The sequence below is a fragment of the Cetorhinus maximus genome, chromosome 22 (assembly GCF_964194155.1).
Source record: "Cetorhinus maximus chromosome 22, sCetMax3.hap1.1, whole genome shotgun sequence".
Lineage (NCBI taxonomy): Eukaryota > Metazoa > Chordata > Chondrichthyes > Lamniformes > Cetorhinidae > Cetorhinus > Cetorhinus maximus.
Window position 1 is genome coordinate 69,981,052 of NC_135900.1, and position 21,858 is coordinate 70,002,909.

Here is a 21,858-nt window from a genome sequence, read left to right on the forward strand (position 1 = left end):
TCTCCCTTGTACACAAGTAATAAGTGGGGTTTCTAAGTACTAAGTGATGCCTTGGTGTGATTAATCTCCGACATGACCTTCAGGGCAACTGGAATGGGGTGTCCACCCACACAGTTAGGGGAGATCTCAGGGCCAATTATCTGACAGATGGAGGTGACTGTCTCCTTTGAGGGTCGGAGCCTCCTTCGGCACTGCACCTCAGGCATATTGAGGTAGCTGCTTCGCCGCCTGTAAACCCTGGCAGCAGGATAGTGGGGTCTTCTGCGGCCCCTTCCGCCTTGGACAACCTCTTGGCCCTGCGCCCCTTGTGCCTGCGCCTGAAGGCTGAATGTGCACTCCTGGCCTCCTCCTCCTTCTAGCCCTCCCTTCCTCCTCAGAGGAGGTGCCTCCAGTGGACAGTTCAGCTCCCATTCCCAGGCTAAGGGAAGGCTTCCTGAAACCTGCAGGCCCGGAAAAGATTCCTCACTGCAGAGTGCTGACCTGAAGGTTAAGAGAAAAAGCAGCGTTCTGAAGTGCTGCAGATCACACAGGCAAGTTTCAAAAACTTTCAAAAGTAAATACTTGAGTGCACACTTGCGACCCCACTGAGCCCTCTTATCCCGCCTGTGGGTGAGGTTTATACAAATGTGTCCTACCCGCCTGCCTGTTGCGCCCGGGCGCCGACCCGAAGATCACACGGGCACCGAAAAATCGGCGTCGATTGGTGAGTCAAGGGCCTTAAGTGGCCGGTTAATTACTGGTGGGAGCACGAACATCATCACGTGCCCACCCAGCCAAATATAGCACGCGACATCAGGACGCTCGCCCAATGTCACCACCCGTCATTTTACACGTGGGGCCCACCCCCGCACGCAGAGAAAATTCTGCCCTTAACTTCACATCTCACTGTAAACACACCTCCGAGAAACTTGAACTGAATTTGGATGACCTGTCATTGACCACACTGCCCCCACCCCAGCAACCCCTCTCCACTTTTATAGTCTTCTCTCTGCCCAAGGTGCAAACTCTTATTGGCAGTGTAAATCCGTGGGGACTGGTCACACCTTAAATGTCTCACTCACTGACCGCTCTTCACTGACAGTGTCCAGCACAAATGTTCCCCTTAAAAATGAGTTGTTGCGCGTACAGGGCCAGTTTTTTCAGTGTGCGGCCACGATAAATTTTTTTTGCACAGCTTTGCCTGTGTGGTCATTGTTTATCACAGACTGTTCAAGACGGCAGCTCACCACCACCTTCAAGGGCAATTAGGGATGGGCAAGAAATCCTGGCCCAGCCTGTGACGCCCACATCCCATAAGTGAAAAAAAGAGTAGGGACTTCCCAATACCTTTCAACCTGTTGCATGGATGTGCATCCACGCAGCTGAGGAGGGACAGCCCCCAGCTCCCCCGGCCGCTGACGGCCCCTGGCTCCCCCGCCCACCGACAGCCCCCAGCTCCCTGCCCACTGAGTATATTCTCACATAGCGCTTACCCTTGCCCGTGTCCGGAGGGTGAGGAGAACATGGGAGGGTTGGTATCAATTCATGTGAGCAATTCACAGTAATGAGGGTTTCTGGGCAACATATTACCAGATATTGGCTTCACACTTAGGTAGAGATAGTGGTCCACCTTTATGGGGTGGTCATTGGACTTGACATGATCAATCAGCCAGCGTTTGATTCTACTCTTACCCATCAAATTACGATCAGGGCATCTCCAGTAATGACTTCTTTTCCCAACCCTGCACATTTACTTCTGGAGCCCCCAGAGCCTCTATCCTTAACCTCGCCTCCTTCTCAGCTACATCATCTGAAGAGTGGGATTAGCTTTCACATGTAAGCTGACAACACCTGGTTTCACCACTCCATCATCTCTTTGCATCCCTGTGTGTCCTCAGCCTGCTTAATAATCACTCTTAAATGAGCCACTATCTTCTCTAGTTAAACATTGGAAGACCAAAGCCATTGTCTTCAGTCCTTATCACATACTCTACATCAATGCCAATGATTCCATCCCCTCCCCAACCACTGTCTCAGGTTGGACCAGGCTACAGCATCCTTTTCAAGATGAGTTTATGCCCAAGATAAGGAGTGTCAGTCTGATCCACTCTCTCAGCCTTCTGTGGTAAGACCTCTCTACCAATTTCACACTTTACTCCTACGAAGAGGAGGGATAGACCATCATGAGTTAGGAAATGGGATGGCACTACCATCTGAACATAAAGCTATCCAGTTACCACTGTATTAATGTGGAGCTGATGGAAAAGACTTTGTGAGGATTGGTTGTTCTGATATGAATGGAGGGAGTTACAAGGCTACTGTGTACAGGATGAGTACAGGCTCTATCAATCAGAGCCTGACAGGTGGTTGTGTAGACATGGTGCCTGTGATGCTCATTGGGCTGCAATAGAGGCTGTCGTTAGCAGAAGTCATGTGCGTGGCCACCATCTTAAAGCTGGACCTTACAGTGTGCGTCTGGGTCTGTTACTGCAGTCAGACACACTCTCACCCGGCCCAATCCAGCAAGAAGCTTCAGCTCGTTTCACATGGTTTCCAGCAGTTAATGAAATGGCGGATAAGTTGAAACCTATTGGTTCATACCCTCTGCTTCGAATTCCTATTGATGGAAGCTTTCCAAAGTAGGTATACAGTGTTTACCCACAAAAACAACTTGTGCTGTTGGACCTTAAACCACACGATTCTCTTGTCAAATGCCACCTGCATGTTAAGGTGCAGCGAGCTACTCACTTCTCCCCTGGCATTCAGCTCATGTCCATATCAGGTCAATATTATGGTGAGGTTTTGGGCTAAGTGATTGTGACAGCACCTGAAATAAGCCTCGGTAAGCAGCATATTGATTATAATATTGCCATCAACACATCATTGAGTAGTTACAGCAGAGGAGGAGGCAGTTTGGCCCATTAAGTCTCTGCTGGTTCTCTACTATCCAGTTAGTCCTGGCCTCTCATCCTTTCCCCATAGCCCTGCAAATGTTTGCCCTTAACGTACTTATCCAATTCCCTTTTGAAAGCCACAGGCGAACCTGCTTCCAAAGCGGTTTCTGACCTAAACCCCCTCTGTGCCTATTTCAGATTGGGAGCATTTCTATAATAATTACTCTCACTCAAGTTTAAGCCAGCCAGATCTCAGAGACACTTGTTTGGGTCTGAAGAACTGATCTATCTCTTCCTTAAAGAAGGGAATCAGCAAAGAATATTGGGCCTTGGCTTCCGATGGAGTGGCGATTAAGTTGGATTGCCACTCCACTCAAAAGCTCTTACCTGAAAATCCAGCCAATTCCATATCGCCCGACCTTCCGACTCAGGCCGGGTGAGGTCTGGGCAGTGCAGCACCTCTCTGAGGCTGAGCCTCGAGGGCAGCTCAGTCAGATGTAAGGAGGCCGCGCCCTATTTTTTTACGGCATTAGCTGCCGTAAACCAGGTAAGCTTGAAGGTCCAGCTAGGTTTAAAGGTCTTTTTGACAAGCTAAGTGTCTTAGTGGATAGGATTTGGTGATGGGGGGCGGGGTGGTGTGGTCTGGTGGGGGTAGTCACGGGTTGGGGGAAGTCCTGTTGGAGGAGCAGGGAAAAGAGTACAGTAGGGGGTGCTGGTGGGGAGTCCCTTTGGGGTTGTGAGTGGAGTCCCATTGAGGGGAGGGGGTTCGGTGTAGGTTTGTACAATAGCTACCCAGAAGCTAGAAGTGGTCTTAATTCTTCCAGCTTTTTTGAGTAACTATTGGTGTAACACAGTCAGAACCATCCGAAAATATTGACTTAAATCACTTTTTGGATGGTTCCCAGTGAAGGGCAATTGTCCAGGGTAAGTTTGCATTTCCCAGGCGATTGCTTTGCAATTCTTACCTGGGAGTTTCCAGGAGTGGGACAGGAGGGGTGGTTCCCCAGCGCATCTCTAGGGTACCCCCAGATACGACACCCTGGAGCTCAGAAGTTACGCCCCAATATCTTCCTCCAGATAGCCACCTTTAATAAGCATCAGCTCGATTATAAATGTCAAAATTATAAGGGTCCAGAGATCTCTCTTCAATAATATATCTCCCCACCTAAAAACGTGTAGAGGGGGTTCTTGGGAGCTGTTTACAGACTACTGCATGAGACGGTATATTTACTAACTTATTTAAAAATTTATTAAAGAACCAAATATGCAATATACTTTAAGTGGCTAAGTATATCGCAACATTAAAGATTATTAAAAAAATGGAAAACAATCTTATTTCTAATATGGAATCCAAAAGTTCAACCTTTACAATGTAACAGCAAAACATCTCAGAATATCCATCGAAATCTAGTGTTACCTGAAGTTCCCGGAGTAGCATGCTGTCTGATCAGCAAGATATCTCCACAATTGAGAATAAAAGTATCTGACTGTGCATTCGGCACCTTTACCAGGAGAAACATTGGTGAGGATTTGGAAGTTTTCCAAGACTACACAATTTGCACACTGCAGGCAAAACTCATTTCTCTTAACATCTCGAATTAGCAACGTCAAGAGTGTTGTGTGAAAGTAAGCAGCATATTGACATTTAGGAGTGTTATGCAATGATTGGAGGAGCAGGGGATGGTAAACATATTCAAATTTTCCAAGGCAGCTCCCTCTTCCAATGGCTTCTGCTGGAGATATTGCAGGCGCGTGCTGCACCATAGAGAATTGGATTGGTTGTTTTACAGACTGCACTTTCTAGCCGTTTCCTCAGTGACCTGTAACCATCAAGAGCAAATAGAATAAGGTCTTCTATGCAACAGTAGGATGCATCCACATTTTGTGAAGCTAGATCCCTCTACATAATCAAGCATGACATGTACTATCCTCCCTTTCTCTGTAACCAGTAGTCCTACAACTCTTAATTAATTAATTTATTTATTATTATTCATTCACGGGATGTGGCCTTTGCTACCTAGGCTGGCATTTATTGCCTAATTGCCCTTAAAAGTGGTGGTGAGCTGCCTTCTTGAACCGCTGCAGTCCATGTGGTGTAGGTACACCCACAGTGCTGTTAGGGAGTTCCAGGATTTTGACCCAGCGACAGTGAGGGAATGGCGATATATTTCCAAGTCAGGAAGTTGAGTGACTTGGAGAGGAGCTTCCAGGTGGTGGTGTTCTCATCTATCTGCTGCCCTTGTCCTTCTGGATGGTAGAGGTTGTGGGTTTGGAATGTGCTGCTGAAGGAGCCTTGGTGGGTTCCTGCAGTGCATCTTATAGATGTTACACACTGCTGCTACTGTGTGTCAGTGGTGGAGGGAGTGAATGTTTGTGGATGGGGTGCCAATCAACAGGCTGCTTTGTCCTGGATGGTGTGGTGCTTCTCAAGTGTTGTTGGAGCTGTACTCATCCAGGCAAGTGGGGAGTATTCCATCACACTCCTGGCTTCTGCCTTGTAGATGGTGGGCAGGCTTTGGGGAGTCAGGGGGTGAGTCACTCACCACAGGATTCCTAGCCTCTGACCTGCTCTTGTAGCCACGGTATTTATATGGCTAGTCCAGTTCAGTTTCTGGTCAATGGCAACACACAGGATGTTGATATTGGGAAAATCTGTGATGATAATTCCATTGAACGTCAAGGGCCGATGGTTGGATTCTCTCTTGTTGGAGATGGTCATCACCTGACACTTGTAGGGCGTGAATGTTACTTGCCACTTGTCAGCCCAAGCCCGGATATTGTCCAGGTCTTACTGCATTTGGACATGGACTGCTTCAGTATCTGAGGAGTCACGAATGGTGCTGAACATTGTGCAATCATCAGCGAACATCCCCATTTCTGACCTTATAATGGAAGAAAGGTCATCGATGAAGCAACTGAAGATGGTTGGGCCGAGGACACTACCCTGAGGAACTCCTGCAGTGATATTCTGGAGCTGAGATGACTGACCTCCAACAACCACAACCATCTTCCTTTGTGCTAGGTATGACTCCAAACAGCAGAGTTTTACCCTTGATTCCCTTTGACTCTAGTTTTGCTCGGGCTCCTTGATGCCACACTCTTGTCAACTGTGGCCTTGTGTCAAGGGCAGTCACTCTCACCTCACCTCGGGAGTTCAGCTCTTTTGTCCATGTTTGAACCAGGGCTGTAATGAGGTCAGGAGCTGAGTGGCCCTGGCACAACCCAAACTGGGCATCAGTGAGCAGGTTATTGCTAAGCAAGTGCCACTTGATAGCACTGTTGATGACCCCTTCCATTACTTTACTGATGATGGAGAGTAGGCTGATGGGGTGGTTATTGGCTAGGTTGGATTTGTCCTGCTCTTTGTATATAGGGCATACCTGGGCAATTTTCCACATAGCTGGGTAGATGCCAGTGTTGCAGCTGTACTGAACAGCTTGGCTAGGGGTGCAGCAAGTTCTAGAGCACAAGTCTTCAGTACTATTGCTGGATTTATTGACAGGGTCCATAGCCTTTGCAGTATCCAGTGCCTTCAGCCATTTCTTGATATCATGTGCAGTTAACTGAATTGGCTAAAGACTGGCATCTGTAATGCTGGGGACCTCCAGAGGAGGCCGAGATGGATCATCCACTTGGCACTTGTGGCTCAAGATTGTAGCAAATGCTTCAGCCTTATCGTTTGTACTGATGTGCTGGGCTCCTCCATCATTGAGGATGGGGATATTTGTGGAGCCTCCTCATGACGGAATATGGGAGGGCTACAGAGCTTAGATCTAATCCGTTGGTTGTGGGATTGCTTAGCTCTGTCAATCACTTGCTGCTTATGCTGTTTGGCACGCAAGTAGCCCTGTACTGTAGCTTCACCAGGTTGATACCTCATTTTTAGGTATGCCTGGTGCTGCTCCTGGCATGCCCTCCTACACTCTTCATTGAACTAGGGTTGATCTCCTGGCTTGATAGTAATGGTAGAGTGGGGGATATACTGGGCCATGAGGCTACAGATTGTGTTTGAGTACAATTCTGCTGCTGCTGATGGCCCACAGCACCTCATGAATGCCCAGTCTTGAGTTGCTGGATCTGTTCGAAATCTAACCCATTTAGCACGTGGTAGTGCCACCCAACACAATGGAGGGTATCCTCAATGTGAAGGTGGGACTTTGTCTCCACAGTGACTGCGGTGGTCACTCCTACTGATGCTGACTGTCATGGACAGATGTATCCGCAGCAGGCAGGCTGGTGCACTCCTCGAACACTGGCCTCTGGCACATTCCTGATTTTAATCACTTCATCAATGGCAGATATGCCTTCATCTGTCTAGTCCCAAGCTCTGGAATTCCCTCCCCAAACACTTCTACCTTTCTATACTCTATATGGTTTTATGTTCTACAGTGCAGAAAAGTATGAAGTGGTACATTTTGGCCGGAAGAATATGGAGGTCACACACTTCTTGGAAAATAGGTGTTTGAATGGGGTATAGCAACAGAGGGATCCCAGGGTACAGATATACAAATCGCAAAGTACTGGTGAAGTTTATTAAGACTAAACAAAGCGCTCAGGTTCATTGCTTTTCTATTCAACCCCTTCAGAAGAGATGTGAAGATTAAATTTGGATAGAACCTTAGTTAAATCATACTTGGAATACTGTATACAGTTCTGCTTTCCATATTATAAAAAGGATATACAGGCAAGAAAGAAGGTGCAAAAAAAGGGCACAGAACAATACTAGATTTACCAGAGCAGAGAGATTATAGCTAGCAGGAAAAATTGAATAAGCTGGGGTTCTTTCCTCTAGAAGTCTTTAAGATTATTAAAGGATCTGATAGGTTAGATGTAGATAAGGTAGGTGGAAGACCAGAACTAACACTCAAATAAAAAAGTGACTAATGAATCTAATAAAGAATTCAGGATAAAATTGTTCATCCAAAAAAATGGTTAGAATCTGGCACTCATTAGCACATAGGGCAGAACTGTTCCCCCCCGCCCCAGAGTGGGCACGCAGAGGCACGTCTCCGATCGGCGCCTCCAACTGGGGGCGGCCCACCATTTTATGTGGGTGGGCCAATTAAGGCCCGCCCAGCATGACGTCCGCACAGAAGCTCTATGTGCTCCCTGTGCGGGCGGGCGGGGGGGAATCCCCAAACCTGAGAGCGCGCTCTTTCGCGCATGCGCACAAAAGAGCGCACTCATCTCTCCGAGGCTAAGTGCTGCCTCAGGGAGATCGGCTCTACTGTAAAAAATATTTTTTTTAAAAATTTCCCTGACATCCCCTCATGTGACACTGTCACACGAGTTGGGACATGTCCATAACTTAAAAACACTTTTATTACATTTTTAAAAACCTACATGAAACCTCATCCCGCCCGAGGATGAGGTTTGATGCTTTTTCTAATGCCCGCCAGGGCTCCCGGCCTGCTCACCAACCTTAAGGTTGGACGGGCAGGTCCATTAATTGCTTCAATGACTGTCAATAGCCTCAATTGGCCATTGACAGGTCGGCGGGCGCACAGCTGGTTTTGCTCAGCCTTAGTCTACCTGAAAATTTAAATAGGGCGCGGTGACCTTGGGAGTTCTGCCCGACGTCATCCCGACGTCATTTTACATGTCGGCAAGCAGGCCCCGCCCCCCCAATGGGAAAATCCTGGCCATAGAGTAGTTGAGGTGAATAGCATAGGCACATTTAAAGGGAAGCTAGTGAGAAAGGAACAGAAGGATATGTTGATGAGGTTAGATAAAGGGTGGGAGGAAGCTAGCATGGCGCCTAAACACTGATATGAACCTGATGGGCCAAATGGCCTTTTCCTATACAGTAACTATTACATAATCCTATGTCTACCTTTTAAGTTACATCTTAAAACCTTCTCTCGTTGACCAATGCCCGATGTTGCTTGACCTGCTGATGTTTCTAGCACTGTTTTTATTTCAGATTTCTGGCACCCAATATACTTTACTTGTCTTTGACCAAGCTTTTGGTTGCCTGTCCTATCTTTCTGGTTCAATGTCAAATGTAGTCTGATTACACTCCTGTTAATGTTTTACTATGTTAAAGGTGCAGGTTGCTAACTGTACTGCTCACTCTAATGCCTTGCTGAAGTCAAAACAAATACTTTAACTGGACATCTTAAAGATGTTATATAAATGCAAGTTGTTGTTCTAAGCCTGAGGCATTGCTGAAGACAAAACAGACACTCAGCTGAAATGCTGGCTACAGCAGGCTCCATTTCACAAGGGGTTGGCGTTAGAATCTACGTAGGCAAGTGTGGTGGTAATATTTTCAATGGCACTGTCCCAGTTTAGTTATTAAAGCCAAAGGCAGTAAATGTCTCAAGGCCATACTCGGACTGCCCAGAGGAAACAAACAAAAACAAAAACAAAATACCTGGAAAAACTCAGCAGGTCTGGCAGCAACTGTGGAGAGGAACACAGTTAACGTTTCGAGTCCTCGTGATCCTTCAACAGAACTAAGTAAAAATAGGAAAGGGGTGAAATATAAGCTGGTTTAAGGGTGGGGGGGTGGGACAGGTGGAGCTGGATAGAGGGCCAGTGATAGGTGGAGATAACCAAAAGATGTCACAGACAAAAGGGCAAAGAGGTGTTGAAGGTGGTGATATTATCTAAAGGAATGTGCTAATTAAGGGTAGAAAGCAGGACAAGCAAGGTACAGATAGCCCTAGTGTGGGTGGGGTAGGGTGAAGGAATCGAAATAGGCTAAAAGGCAGAGATAAAACAATGGATGGAAATACATTTAAAAATAATGGAAATAGGTGGGAAAAGAAAAATCTCTATAAATTATTGGAAAAAACAAAAGGGAGGGGGAAAAAACGGAAAGGGGGTGGGGATGGAAGAGGGAGTTCATGATCTAAAATTGTTGAACTCAATATCCAGTCCAGAAGGCTGTAAAGTGCCTAGTCAGAAGATGAGGTGCTGTTCCTCCAGTTTGCGTTGAGCTTCACTGGAACAATGCAGCAGGCCAAGGACGGACATGTGGGCATGAGAGCAGGGTGGAGTGTTGAAATGGCAAGCAACAGGAGGTCTGGGTCATGCTTGCGGACAGACCGAAGGTGTTCTGTAAAGCGGTCACCCAGTCTGCGTTTGGTCTCTCCAATGTAGAGGAATCCGCATTGGGAGCAACGAATGCAGTAGACTAAGTTGAGGGAAGTGCAAGTGAAATGCTGCTTCACTTGAAAGGAGTGTTTGGGTCCTTGGACGGAGAGAGGGGTGGGGGGGTGGGGGGGGGTTGTGAAGGGAAGATGTGTTTGGTGGTGGCATCATGCTGGAGTTGGCGGAAATGGCAGGGGATAATCCTTTGAATGTGGAGGCTAGTGGGGTGATAAGTGAGGACAAGGGGGACCCTATCATGGTTCTGGGAGGGAGAGGAAAGTGTGAGGGTGGATGCACGGGAGATGGGCCAGACACGCTTGAGGGCCCTGTCAACCACCGTGGGTGGAAAACCTCGGTTAAGGAAGAAGGAAGACGTGTCAGAGGAACTGTTTTTGAAAGTGGCATCATCAGAACAGATGCGACGGAGGCGAAGGAACTGAGAGAATGGGATGGAGTCCTTACAGGAAGCGGGGTGTGAGGAGCTGTTGTCGAGGTAGCTGTGGGAGTTGGTAGACTTGTAATGAATATTGGTGGACAGTCTATCATCAGAAATTGAGACAGGAAGGGAAGGGAAGTGTCAGAGATGGACCATGTGAAAATGATGGAGGGGTGGAGATTGGAAGCAAAATTAATAAATTTTTCCAGATCCTGACGAGAGCATGAAGCAGCACCGAAGTAATCATCGATGTATGGGAGAAAGAGTTGTGGGAGGGGGCCGGAGTGGGACTGGAACAAGGAATGTTCCACATACCCCATAAAGAGACAGGCATAACTGGGGCCCATGCGGGTGCCCATAGCCACACCTTTTATTTGGAGGAAGTGAGAAGAGTTAAAGGAGAAATTGTTCAGTGTGAGAACAAGTTCAGCCAGATGGAGGAGAGTAGTGGTGGATGGGGATTGTTCGGGCCTCTGTTCGAGGAAGAAGCTAAGGGCCCTCAGACCATCCCGGTGGGGGATGGAGATGTAGAGGGATTAGATGTCCATGGTGAAGAGGAGGCGGTTGGGGCCAGGGAACTGGAAATTGTTGATGTGACGTAAGGTGTCAGAGGAATCACGGATGTAGGTGGGAAGGGACTGGACAAGGGGAGAGAGAAGGGAGTCAAGATAGCGAGAAATGAGTTCCGTGGGGCAGGAAAAGGCTGACACGATCGGTCTACCGGGACAGTTCTGTTTGTGGATTTTGGGTAGGAGGTAGAAGCGGGCCGTCCGAGGTTGGGCGACTATCAGGTTGGAAGCTGTGGAAGGAAGATCTCCAGAGGAGATGAGGTCAGTAACAGTCCTGGAAACAATGGCTTGATGTTCAGTGGTGAGGTCATGGTCCAGGGGGAGGTAGGAGGAAGTGTCTGCAAGTTGACGCTCAGCCTCTGCGAGGTAGAGGTCAGTGCGCCAGACAACAACAGCACCACCCTTGTCAGCGGGTTTGATGACAATGTCAGGGTTGGACCTGAGAGAACGGAGTGTAGTAAGTTCAGAGAGAGACAGGTTAGAGTGGGTGAGAGGAGCAGAGAAATTGAGACGACTAATGTCACGTCGACAGTTCTCAATGAAAAGATCAAGAGAAGGTAAGAATCCAGAGGGAGGGGTCCAGGTGGATGGAGAATATTGGAGGTGGGTAAAAGGATCCGTTGAACGGGGAGAGGACTCCTGCCCAAAGAAGAGAGCACGGAGACGAAGGCTGTGGAAGAAGAGTGCAGCATCGTGCCGAGCCCGAAATTCATTGAGATGAGGGCGTAAGGGTATGAAACTAAGTCCTTTGCTGAGCACTGAACATTCAGTGTCAGAGAGGGGAATACACGGCCGGGGCTGGGATTGGAAAATGGGATGGGGACAGAGGGACAGGCAGGGGTGGAGGGTCCTGGATGGGTGTTGGTGTCGATGAGTTGTTGGAGCTTGCGTTCCTTAGCACTTGAGAAAACTGAGACCAGGAATGCCCCAGGTTCAATTCTGGGTACGGATGTTTCCTGATTGACACACAAGACCAGAAAGATTGGCACTCTTATGCTCCAAACCAGCTCTGACAAAACTATTCAGCTGAAAATATTTGCGATCTGTAAAGGCTTACCAGCAAAGTTAAAGCCTATGGAATAAATGGGACAGTGGCAGCAAGGATACGAAGTTGGCTGAAGGACAGGAAACCGAATAGTGAATGAATGTTATTTTGGACCGGAGGAAGGTTTGCAGTGGGGTTCCCCAGGGCTTGGCACTAGGACCACGGCTTTCCAACTTGGAGTTGGGTGTACAGGGCACAATTTCAAAATTTGCAGATGACACAAAACGTGAAAGTATTGTGAACTGAGGAGGATAGGGATAGACTTCAAGAGGACATAGGCTGGTGCAATAGGCGGGCACATGCCAGATGAAATTTAATGCAGAGAAATGCGCAGTGATACATTTTGGAAGAATGAGGGCATTATCAAAAATAAAGGGCACAGCTCTAAAAGGGATGCAGGAAGTGTAGAAATTGTTGACAGTGGCAGGGCAGCTTGAGAAAATGGTTGAAAAAAGCATATGGGACTCTAGCCTTTATGAATAGCAGCACAGGGTACAAAAGCAAAGCAGTTATGTTGAACTTTTATAAAAGTCTGGTTTGGCCTCAACTGGAGTATTGGGTGCAATTCTGGGCACTGCATTTTAGGAAGGATGTGAAGACTTTATAGAGGGTGAAGAAAAGCTTTACAAGAATGTTTCCAGGATGTAGAGCCTTCAGTTATGTGGGTAGATTGGATAATCTGAGGTTCCTTTGAGCAGAGATTGTTGAGAGATTTGACAGAGGTATGCAAAATCATGAGGGGTCCAGACAGAGTGGATAGGGAGAAACTGTTCCCATTGGTGGAAGGGTTGACAACTAAGGGACACAGATTTAAAAAGTGATTGGCAAAAGAATCAAAGGCGACGTGAGGAAAAAGTTTTTTTCAAAAAAAGAATGCAGCGAGTGGTAGGATCAGGAATGCAGAGGCAGATTTTCAACAAGGAATTGGATAAGCAACTTTAAGGGAAAGTTCACAGGGCTATGGGAAAAGGGAGGAGGAGAATATAGCACAAGAACGTAAGGAATAAGAGAGTGAGAACAGGAGTAGGCCACTCGCCCCTATCGGCCAGTCATTGAGATTATGGCTGATCTGATCGTGGCCTCAATTCCACTTTCCTGCTTATCCCTCCAAAACCCCCGACTCCCTTGTAGATCAAATGAATATATTCAACAGCCCAGTCTCCTCTCTGGAGTAGGGAATTTCAAAGATTAGTAACCCTCAGAGCATATTCCTCCTCATCTTCACCTTAAGTGGGAGATCCCTTATTCTTAAACTGTGCCCCCTGGTTCTAGATTCCCCCTCATGGGGAAACATCCTCTCAGCATCTATTCTTTCAAGCCCCCTCAGAAACTTATATGTTTCAATAAGATCACCTCTCATTCTCCTAAACTCCAACGAGTATAGGTCCAACCTATTCAACCTTCTCAGGACAAATCCTCATCCCAGAAATCAGCCTAGTGAACCTGCTCTGAACTGCTTCCAATGCAAGTATATCCTTCCTTAGATAAGGAGACCCAAACTACACAGTTCTCCTGGTGCAATCTCAATGTCCTGTATATTTGTAGCAAGACTTCCCTCCACCCCCATTGCAATAAAAGCCAATATTCCATTTAGCTTTCTAATTACTTGCTGTGCATGCATGCTAACTTTGTTTTTTTTATGTATGAGGATATCCTGCTTTTCTATTCTTCCTGCCAAAGTGGACAACCTTTCATTTTCACATCTGCCAAATTTTTGCCCACACCCTTGACCTATCTACATCCCTTTGCAGGCTCTTTGTATCCTCCTCACAACTTTTTTAAAAATTCATTCATGGGATGTGGGATATTACCCATCCCTCATTGCCCTTGTTTAGAGCACATGGGGGAGGGTGGGGGGGTCTGGAGTCACATGTAGGCCAGACTAGCAGAATTCCTTCCCTAAAGGATGGGTTTTTACAACAATCAACAATGGTTTCATGGCCATCATTATTCTAGATTTTTATTTAATTCAAATTCCGCAGGATTCGAACCCAGGTCCCCAGAGCATTACTCTGGGTCCAGCGACAATGCTATTACACCATCACCTCCCCCAAGTGCTTGCTTTCCTAACTACCTTCATATCATCAGCAATACACTGGGTCCCATCATTCAAGTCATTAATATGGATTGTAAATCATTCAGGCCACAGCACTGATCCCTGTAGCACTCCATTAGTTACAGTTTGCCAATCCAAAAATGACCTATTTATCCCGACTCCCTGTTAGTTGGCCAATCCTAAGTGGGACTAGCTAAGTTGGTCTTGCAGAGTCAGCATGGCTTTGATGGGCCGAATGGCACCCTTCAGTGTGCTAACATTTTATGATTATACTTTTACTAATCTGGTCATCACTGTCTGACACTGTCTTAAATGCAGCAGTACAATTTTACCACTAGATGGAGCTTCCAGAGCTCAAAGGCTGTGGTGCTCAAACTGGGGTCAATGAAGGCCTTCCTTGGATCTGCAATGAAGAGCCAACCATGAGTGAGTGAGGTACGTGAGTGACTGTCCAGGGTGCTGCGGTCAAGAATAAGTGAGTGAGCCATGGCCGGATGTGTGCTCTGTTCCCCTCCTTGTGCATGCTCTCTCTATCCATTTAGTGTTCTCTCCATGCTCCTGCTCTCCTCCTGATGTGTTCTCTGTGCTTTTCCGAGCTCTGCTTTTTCACTGTGCCCCTGCACTCTGTGCTGTTCTTTCCCACATCTCCCACCTTTCCATTGCTCCCTTAGTGCTTTCCCTGTGCTCTCCTCTCTCCAGGCTCCTGCTACCCTTTGGGTTTCTATCTTCCTGGGTTCCTGTCCTCTCTAGGCTGTTGCTTGCTCTGGGCTCCTTCCAAGGATAGACAGACTGCAATGAAATGCAGTCCTTCTCATCTCACTGATACCTGTAGCTAAATGTCGATTGGCTTAAAAGCATGAAAGAACTGTTAATATTTACAATATCAAACTGCAACAATATGTGGTATAGTTTAGATGGGAAGTCCATGATCACTACCCATCTTGTAAAGGTGTGCTTCAACCAAATAAGATGGAGAATCACTTCTCTTCAAGGTCCCAGTCCAATCTTCTATCTACAGCAATTCCAGTGTCCGAGGGAAAGTTGCTTTATCCTGATTTGCCACGGGCAAAGCCACAGAAGATCCACTTCTAACCTTCAAATTCTGCTGTGATTAAAAAGAGGTCTCTTTCTCAGTATTGGGATTTGTGCGGCAACCTTCGGGTAAAAAAAATCTACTTGAAAATGCCTTTTCCTTTGCATACCTTCATAATAAAACTGCTAAAACTGCACAGTTAAACAATGCAGCTGGCTTATATATTTACGCCGATCTCTGTTTAATGAGGTCTGAGGTAATTTTAAACCATGTTTGCTAAAGTCAATGAAAGAAGAGTCGTCGAGTGATCCACTTCACTTTCTACTTCTAGTTAATTCCTGTTTTTACAATTTGCAGGTCTGGTTTGAGAGTCTCAACATTCATCCCTTTTGACACTCTCCACTGTCTACGATGCCCTTGATCAAAGTGCTGAAGATCAGGCCCACAAACTACCAATCTCTTGATGCAAAGACACCATCTAAAGTTAACCAACACTCCCACTGTCTACGGCAAGAGTCGGTGATGCGGAAATGGCTGATGGTTTGCTAAGGAACACCCTGCAATGTTTACGGTTTGGATTTTCACATACCTTTTTGCCTAGCCAGTATAACGACAGAGGCCTGTTATCAGTGTGGCAGACTGTTTCCAACTCTGCCGAGAGAGAGAGATGTAAAGTTCAATGCGTCTGAACAACATTCTGTGGCTGTGGTTTCCATTTGTTCTTGTGCAACATCCAGGTGACTATGGTCCCAGTTCCTAGAGAGTTTCCAGTGGGCTCCTGGGTTTCCTACTTCAGAAGTTTCAGCCACTTTAGATTCCGGACTGAGGATTAAAGTCTTTGGTATTATATTAGACAACTCCAAAAGAACATTTTTGAGTTCCTGGTGCTCCAGCACTTTAATTTTGATTTCACTACTGACATCCATGTTAGGCTCACATTCGTTCCAACTTTCTTGACCACTGGAAGGTTGTGTTAAGGCTTCAGGATATCGTTGGTCTTGACTTAGGAGTTCACGCTCATCATTGCTGTTAATGGATTTGTTCCCCCTGCTATTCATTCTCATAACTGTACCAGCTATCTCTGCTTTGCCAGCTTCAAACTGCTCGTCCCCATATACTTGGGTTATTTGGCTACTGCTATTTTGGAGGCAAGGTTTTGGTTCGTAGGTGTCCAGCAACACGTTACTTAAAGCAGTATCAGCCCAATTATCCATTCTGCCTTCATCAGTCAGCAAGTGGGACCTTGAGGTACTCTCCAGCAGCTCAGGTTTATAATCTTCAAACACAATGACCTCTGTTCCACTGCCCCCGTTACACAATTCTTTTGGATGAGATTTTTCTCCATAAAGTTGCCTCCTGTCGACAGTTGCAGTGAACCCAAAATGGAGACAATGCATTGCGTTCAACTTGTGCATGTTACTATTCAATTCTGCTGCACTTGCTACAGTGCACAGTCCAAGTCCGCTGTGTAGCCATTCTATGCATTGGTCAAAAGCTAATCCTTTTTCCATCTCATGATTCGGATGGTGAGATTCTGTAGCTTCTCCAAAAGGAGACCAGAAACGCAAAATGGACTCGGTAGTCATTTCCAACTCGCTGGCACTACGGAATTTGTTTTGGCTGAAAAAGTTCAGAGCCATCATCTCTTTGGAACTCAAGCAGAGAGCCGATGCTTCCCTTTGTACCCTTGTGTTATTAGCTTCAGGTGGGATTTTAATACATTGTCCATTTCCAGGCAGTAACTTGGAGATATTGGTAGAATCTAATGCATTTGTTTCACCTGCATGATCAACACTCGCGTGATTTTTATGCGAACCTACCTCTGGATGGGAAACACTCTCAGGATGATCGGCCACAGCACTGAAAATACTTGTATCAGTCCGCTGAGTGGAAGAATCACTCGTGAAAGGCACAACACTCTGGCTGTGAGGCAAGTCAGTGAGGTGTCTCTGTGTATTCCCTTCCGAATTTGAAACAGCTCCCATTACAGCAATGAATGGTCCATTCACCTCATTTGGGTGTCGTTCCACTTGTTTGGTGGAGAAACTTCTCACTTTTTCAGAGGATCGCAGAAGCTGCTGACCAGCGGATACCAAAGAATTTGAAATGAAGTTCGTGCTATTTATGAATTTCCAGTGTTCTGATAGTGAGAATACAAAGGTGATCCTGATTCGTGACAGCAAATCCTTGTCAGTATGATTAGAGGCCGCCACTGCTGTGCAGCCCTCAAGTGTTTCATTTTGTACCAGCGATGCCTGTCCGACAGTCAAACTAGCAGCGTTTACTTCCCCATTGCTACTCTGAGGGAAAGAACGAATTCCCAAAGCTGCCCTTGCACATTTTAGTCTTCTAACTCTCGAGAACAGAACATCCCGCATCGCACGCAGAGAGTCGCAGGTGTTAGCGCTGCTGGATGCGCCAGTGGCTGATGAATTTTCAATTCCTGCTAAGCTATTGACATTAGCTGCCTGGGTCATGTCCATTGGCTTTTCAAAGCTTTCTTCACTGCTCAGCATTAGACTTTCTCGGCTGCCATGGGTCATCGAAAGAGGAATTCCCATGGTCTCAAAAGTCCTGTTCTTAATGTCTTCTTGTAGAACTGTGTTCAGCTGTTTCCTTAATGCTGTGTGTGAATCATAAAGTCCATCAGCTACAGGCTGCTTATACCCAACTAAACTTAGATTGGACACATTGATACCTGAGCAAACAGTTACTTCTGGCTCTTCAGTAGGGGATGACGTACTTGAATAATTCCTCAATTGGTATCGGTTTTCATTTCCACTCATTCCCACAGAACATGGATTGGCGGCCGTATTGATTAACCTTGTTGATTGTGCCAATTGCACACAGGATGAGCTGCTGAGTGAAGAAAACAGACTGTTCTGTTGATGACCACCGTATGCAGAAGAAGGAGGCAGAGTTTTCTGCACAATCAGCGAAGGCTCAACCAACAGAGCTGAAGCTGTATGGGAAACAGAAGAGACAAGCCGACTTAATTTTGATGGGATGATGGGACCAATCGAAGGATCGTTCTCTTTGCAACTTGCAATCCTGTTCAACTTTTCATCTTCTAATTGAATACTATTGGTCACAGTGTGTTGTCGTGCTATTTGGGGACAAGCTAGGTTATCGGGTAATTTTTCTTCTAGCTGCTGACTGCCTCCTACGCTCACTGGAACTGAACCACCGACTGAGGAGACTACCACATTTGGCAGTTCAGTTTCCTGCGAGGGAAAGTTGTCCTCTGCACCACTCCGTGCTGTAGTGACCACTGGATTTTGACCGCTTTGCACGTGACAATTAGGTTGACAAACAGAGATCCAATGGTTTACTCCATCAGGTTTCAGTTTACTAACAGCAGAGGTTGTTTTGCCATCCTCTAAAGGAGTAACTGCTGTGCTGACCTTCCCAATATCTCCAGGACTAAAAGCAACATCTGACCAGTCTCTGGTTACCATGGATCCTGTAGAATGAGGATTGAGCGAAGCAGCCACTTGCTGCTCTCCACTTGATATTACCATATTAAATGATGGTAGAGTTAAGTTCTGCTTCACATCTGTACAGGATGGGTCAACTGGCAAACCGACAGTTCTGCTTTGTTCTGGACTGGTTACACCAGAAGAAGACAAGGAAGTTAGATTTGCTGCATTTTCTCCTTCATTGTCTTCTGGAACAATACCTAAAGAACGCAAAATAAATTCTAAGGTATCCGATTCCTTTGCTAAAAGGTCCTCAGAGTTTGGTATTGAGTTTAGCTCCTCAACAACCTTTTCTGTGGATACATTATTTATTTCGCTATCATTTGTGGGGTAAACGTCAGAGGGTAGAGATTTATTTTCTATATGGATTCCTGCAGAAACCCCACTGCTGGTTTTGCAATGCAATCTTGCCTGACCTTGGTTATGAACTGAAGGATCAACTAGGTTTGATGGAGCACCAGACAGATTAGAAGCTGCAGCAGGGAAGGCAATGTATTGTTCTGGAAAACCCTGAGAAAGTGGAACTGGAACAGCACTCTCTTGATCATTTGATTCTGCATTTGACAAGTGAGCACCCACATTAGCAGCAGCCTTTTGCATTCGACTTATGTCTTCGGATCTTAATATTTGAGTTAAGTTCCTCTGGAAGCCTCCTGAAGTTGCACAGCATTTACTGATGAGGCAGCCCTCTGTGAATTGCTCCACTGGTACACTTTGGGAAGGGGATAAATCGTCCATGTTGTTTGGTGGTCGCAGGTTCCCGGATCCCTCATTCGAACAACTTGATGGCTTCAGCACTTCAGCTAATTTTGTGGTGAGCGATCTGGTGGCTCTTGTAAAAGCTGCACAGTTGACTTGATCCATCGAGTCTGCAGGCAGAGGATGTATCAGTGACCCTTCAGTCATACCTTCTGATTGTGTTAAGGGCACTGCATCTTTCACATTGCCGAAAATCTCAAACGAAGGAGAAGTTTCTGCATTCTGGTTCTCTTGAGCTCTAGAATGAGATGGATTGGAAGAGTTTGACACATTTGATTCAATAAGTGGCAAATATTCATTACGCACAAATTCTGCAACTTGTTGCCCTATTGTGGTGTTCTGTGAACTTGACAAAAAACCAGCATTCGGACACCAAACATCCTGGCAGCCAATCATCTGGGAAGCATGGTTGTCATGAGTCGATTGTGTGGCACTGATAGATGTGTTGTTCATTTGGCCCAGTTCAGATGGAACCGGTTGAACACGGGTGGAACAGCCTTCTAGCTTCTGACGTTTTGAATCATCATTCATTTTATTCCCATACGAAGTTCGCAACATATCATATAACGCCTTGATTTCTTTTAGACTTTGTTCATCATGTTGAGAAGTACTTGTCTTTGGGTCAGGAGAATTGGTTTGATTAGTGTCTGGTGAATTTATGGCATCCAGTGACTGCACTGAATGATTATATCCCCCATTTTGTTGGCTTGATCCCAGATAATTGGGATTAACAGGCACAGAGGCTAAAGTGCTCAGGCTGGTTGAGCTGGAATTAAAACAGTTAAAGGAATAATCTTGTATGTTGCACTCAGCACCTAAAGCCCTGCAGTGGGCGTGGGAATAAGAAGTCCCGACACCAAGGTGACAAACGGAAGTTTTCTCTTTATGAGCTTGGAGAGATGGGCTGGTTTGTTCAGTCAATGAATGGCAGTGTTGGTGATTTACCACATGGGGTTCTAAAGCTTGTTGCGTACCTGGTCTTGGAAAAACAGAATTGTCGCCCATATTTCTGCGTTGTGTACAGCGATCGCTCACTGATGTGGTGTTGCTCAGATTCTTAAAGTTCGAATAATTGGTTGGGTTTGAGTTCAGAGACATATGGTTAACACAAGAAATCTGTGATCCGTGTCCTTTCCATTCAGCCCCTTTATCCTTCTGTAGCCTCGGGAGTACAGGAGGGGGACAGGAATCGAGAATTTCTACATATCCATTCACCAAATCGGCTGATCTTTCTGGTATTATACTGGCATCCTGAGACAATGCATTGTGTGCTGTAAATTGATAAGATGGCATGATCGTAGGGTTTTGCTGTGGTACATTCACTTCACCTGACAGCAAGTTCACCTGTGCTGCCTTTCTTTTCCTTCTCTCCGTAACCTCAAATGCAAAAATTAACGCTTTCAACTCTCCGCTTGTAAGCTCTGCGAGGAACCTCAGTACTTCTGAACTCTTTCTCTTCCGTGAAGGCTGAGAATTATTTGGAATGTACATATTGGAAATGCTTTGTTTTCTATAGGTGGATTCACAATCTAGTCGCTGATTTTGAGAAGTTGTGCTACTAAAGCTTTGAGCTTCTGTTGGCAGAACAGCAGCAGACATTGAACAGTCCTCACCGGGGATCAGAGTACAAAGTGCATCTCCACTTGCCACTGTTCCATCCATGTAGTCAAGTGTTTCTTCATGGCAAAGGTTCATAAAGTGGTTTCCAGTTGGTGCCCGTGGAGCGGAGATGCTGTCCCTTTGCACCGCCTGCATTCCCTCTCCCTGTTGGCCAGTCTCAAACACGTGATGGTCAACGGACTCTTTGTAAAGTCTAGTATTCATGTTTTGAGATGGATCCAAATTGCGATAGCCTACATTGGAAGACTGCTGGTTAACAGTGTGGCTAAAAGATCCATGAACCTGTTGATAATTGGTCTGGGCACAGTTATTCCAATAATGTGCAGGGGGTCTAGCAGCAAAAGCCGTCCTACCGTCAGGCCACGTGGGACATTGCTCTGAAGTGGGCCACATCTTGTGGTTTAGCAGAGGTGATCCGACCCAAGCAGCAAGAGAGCTCGGAGCTCCAGTCTGCACCCCAGTAGAAGTGGGGCTTTGATATGATGGGAAATTCCTAACGGCTGGATGGGCCTTTTGGTGCCACCACGTTGAACTGCTGTGAGAAGGCACAATTTCAGGGGGAGTCCTAATGGACAATGGGTCTTTTGACACTGATCTATTTTGAAAACAAGTAGGTTGGCTTTCAGTTGTCAGAGAGCTCAAATAGGCAGGGTGGAATCTAATTTTAGCTTGGGAACCTCCAGTTAGTGTAGACAATAGATAGGAACGATAAGTGGTGTCACTGCAAGACGATAATTCACCCGAAGGATAGGCAAGTTGATTGGCAATTTCATGTGAGTAGCTTGGTGCTGATTCATTTGCAAAACGGTTAGATTCACAACTGACCTTCCAGGACTGGTGATTTGATGAAGGTGACCCATCATAAGCATAGTCAGGTCTCCAAAGAGTCT

The 21,858-nt window shown here is 46.2% G+C and overlaps 1 protein-coding gene across 1 annotated transcript; it reads right to left on the reverse strand.

Annotated features, from left to right (window-relative positions):
- Positions 1 to 4,102: 4,102 nt before the first annotated feature.
- On the reverse strand, positions 4,103 to 21,148 carry LOC144696776 (uncharacterized). The gene is made up of 2 exons (XM_078568495.1): positions 15,700 to 21,148; positions 4,103 to 4,693 (listed from the first exon to the last, which is right to left on the reverse strand). Exon 1 carries the CDS (start codon positions 21,101 to 21,103, stop codon positions 15,737 to 15,739), a length of 5,367 nt encoding a protein of 1,788 aa, XP_078424621.1. The 5' UTR covers positions 21,104 to 21,148; the 3' UTR covers positions 4,103 to 4,693; positions 15,700 to 15,736.
- Positions 21,149 to 21,858: the final 710 nt, after the last annotated feature.

Excerpts from the sequence above, each read along its gene's own strand:
- LOC144696776 (XM_078568495.1), bottom strand. The coding sequence starts at position 21,103 with ATGCAGGCGGTGCAAAGGGACAGCATCTCCGCTCCACGGGCACCAACT.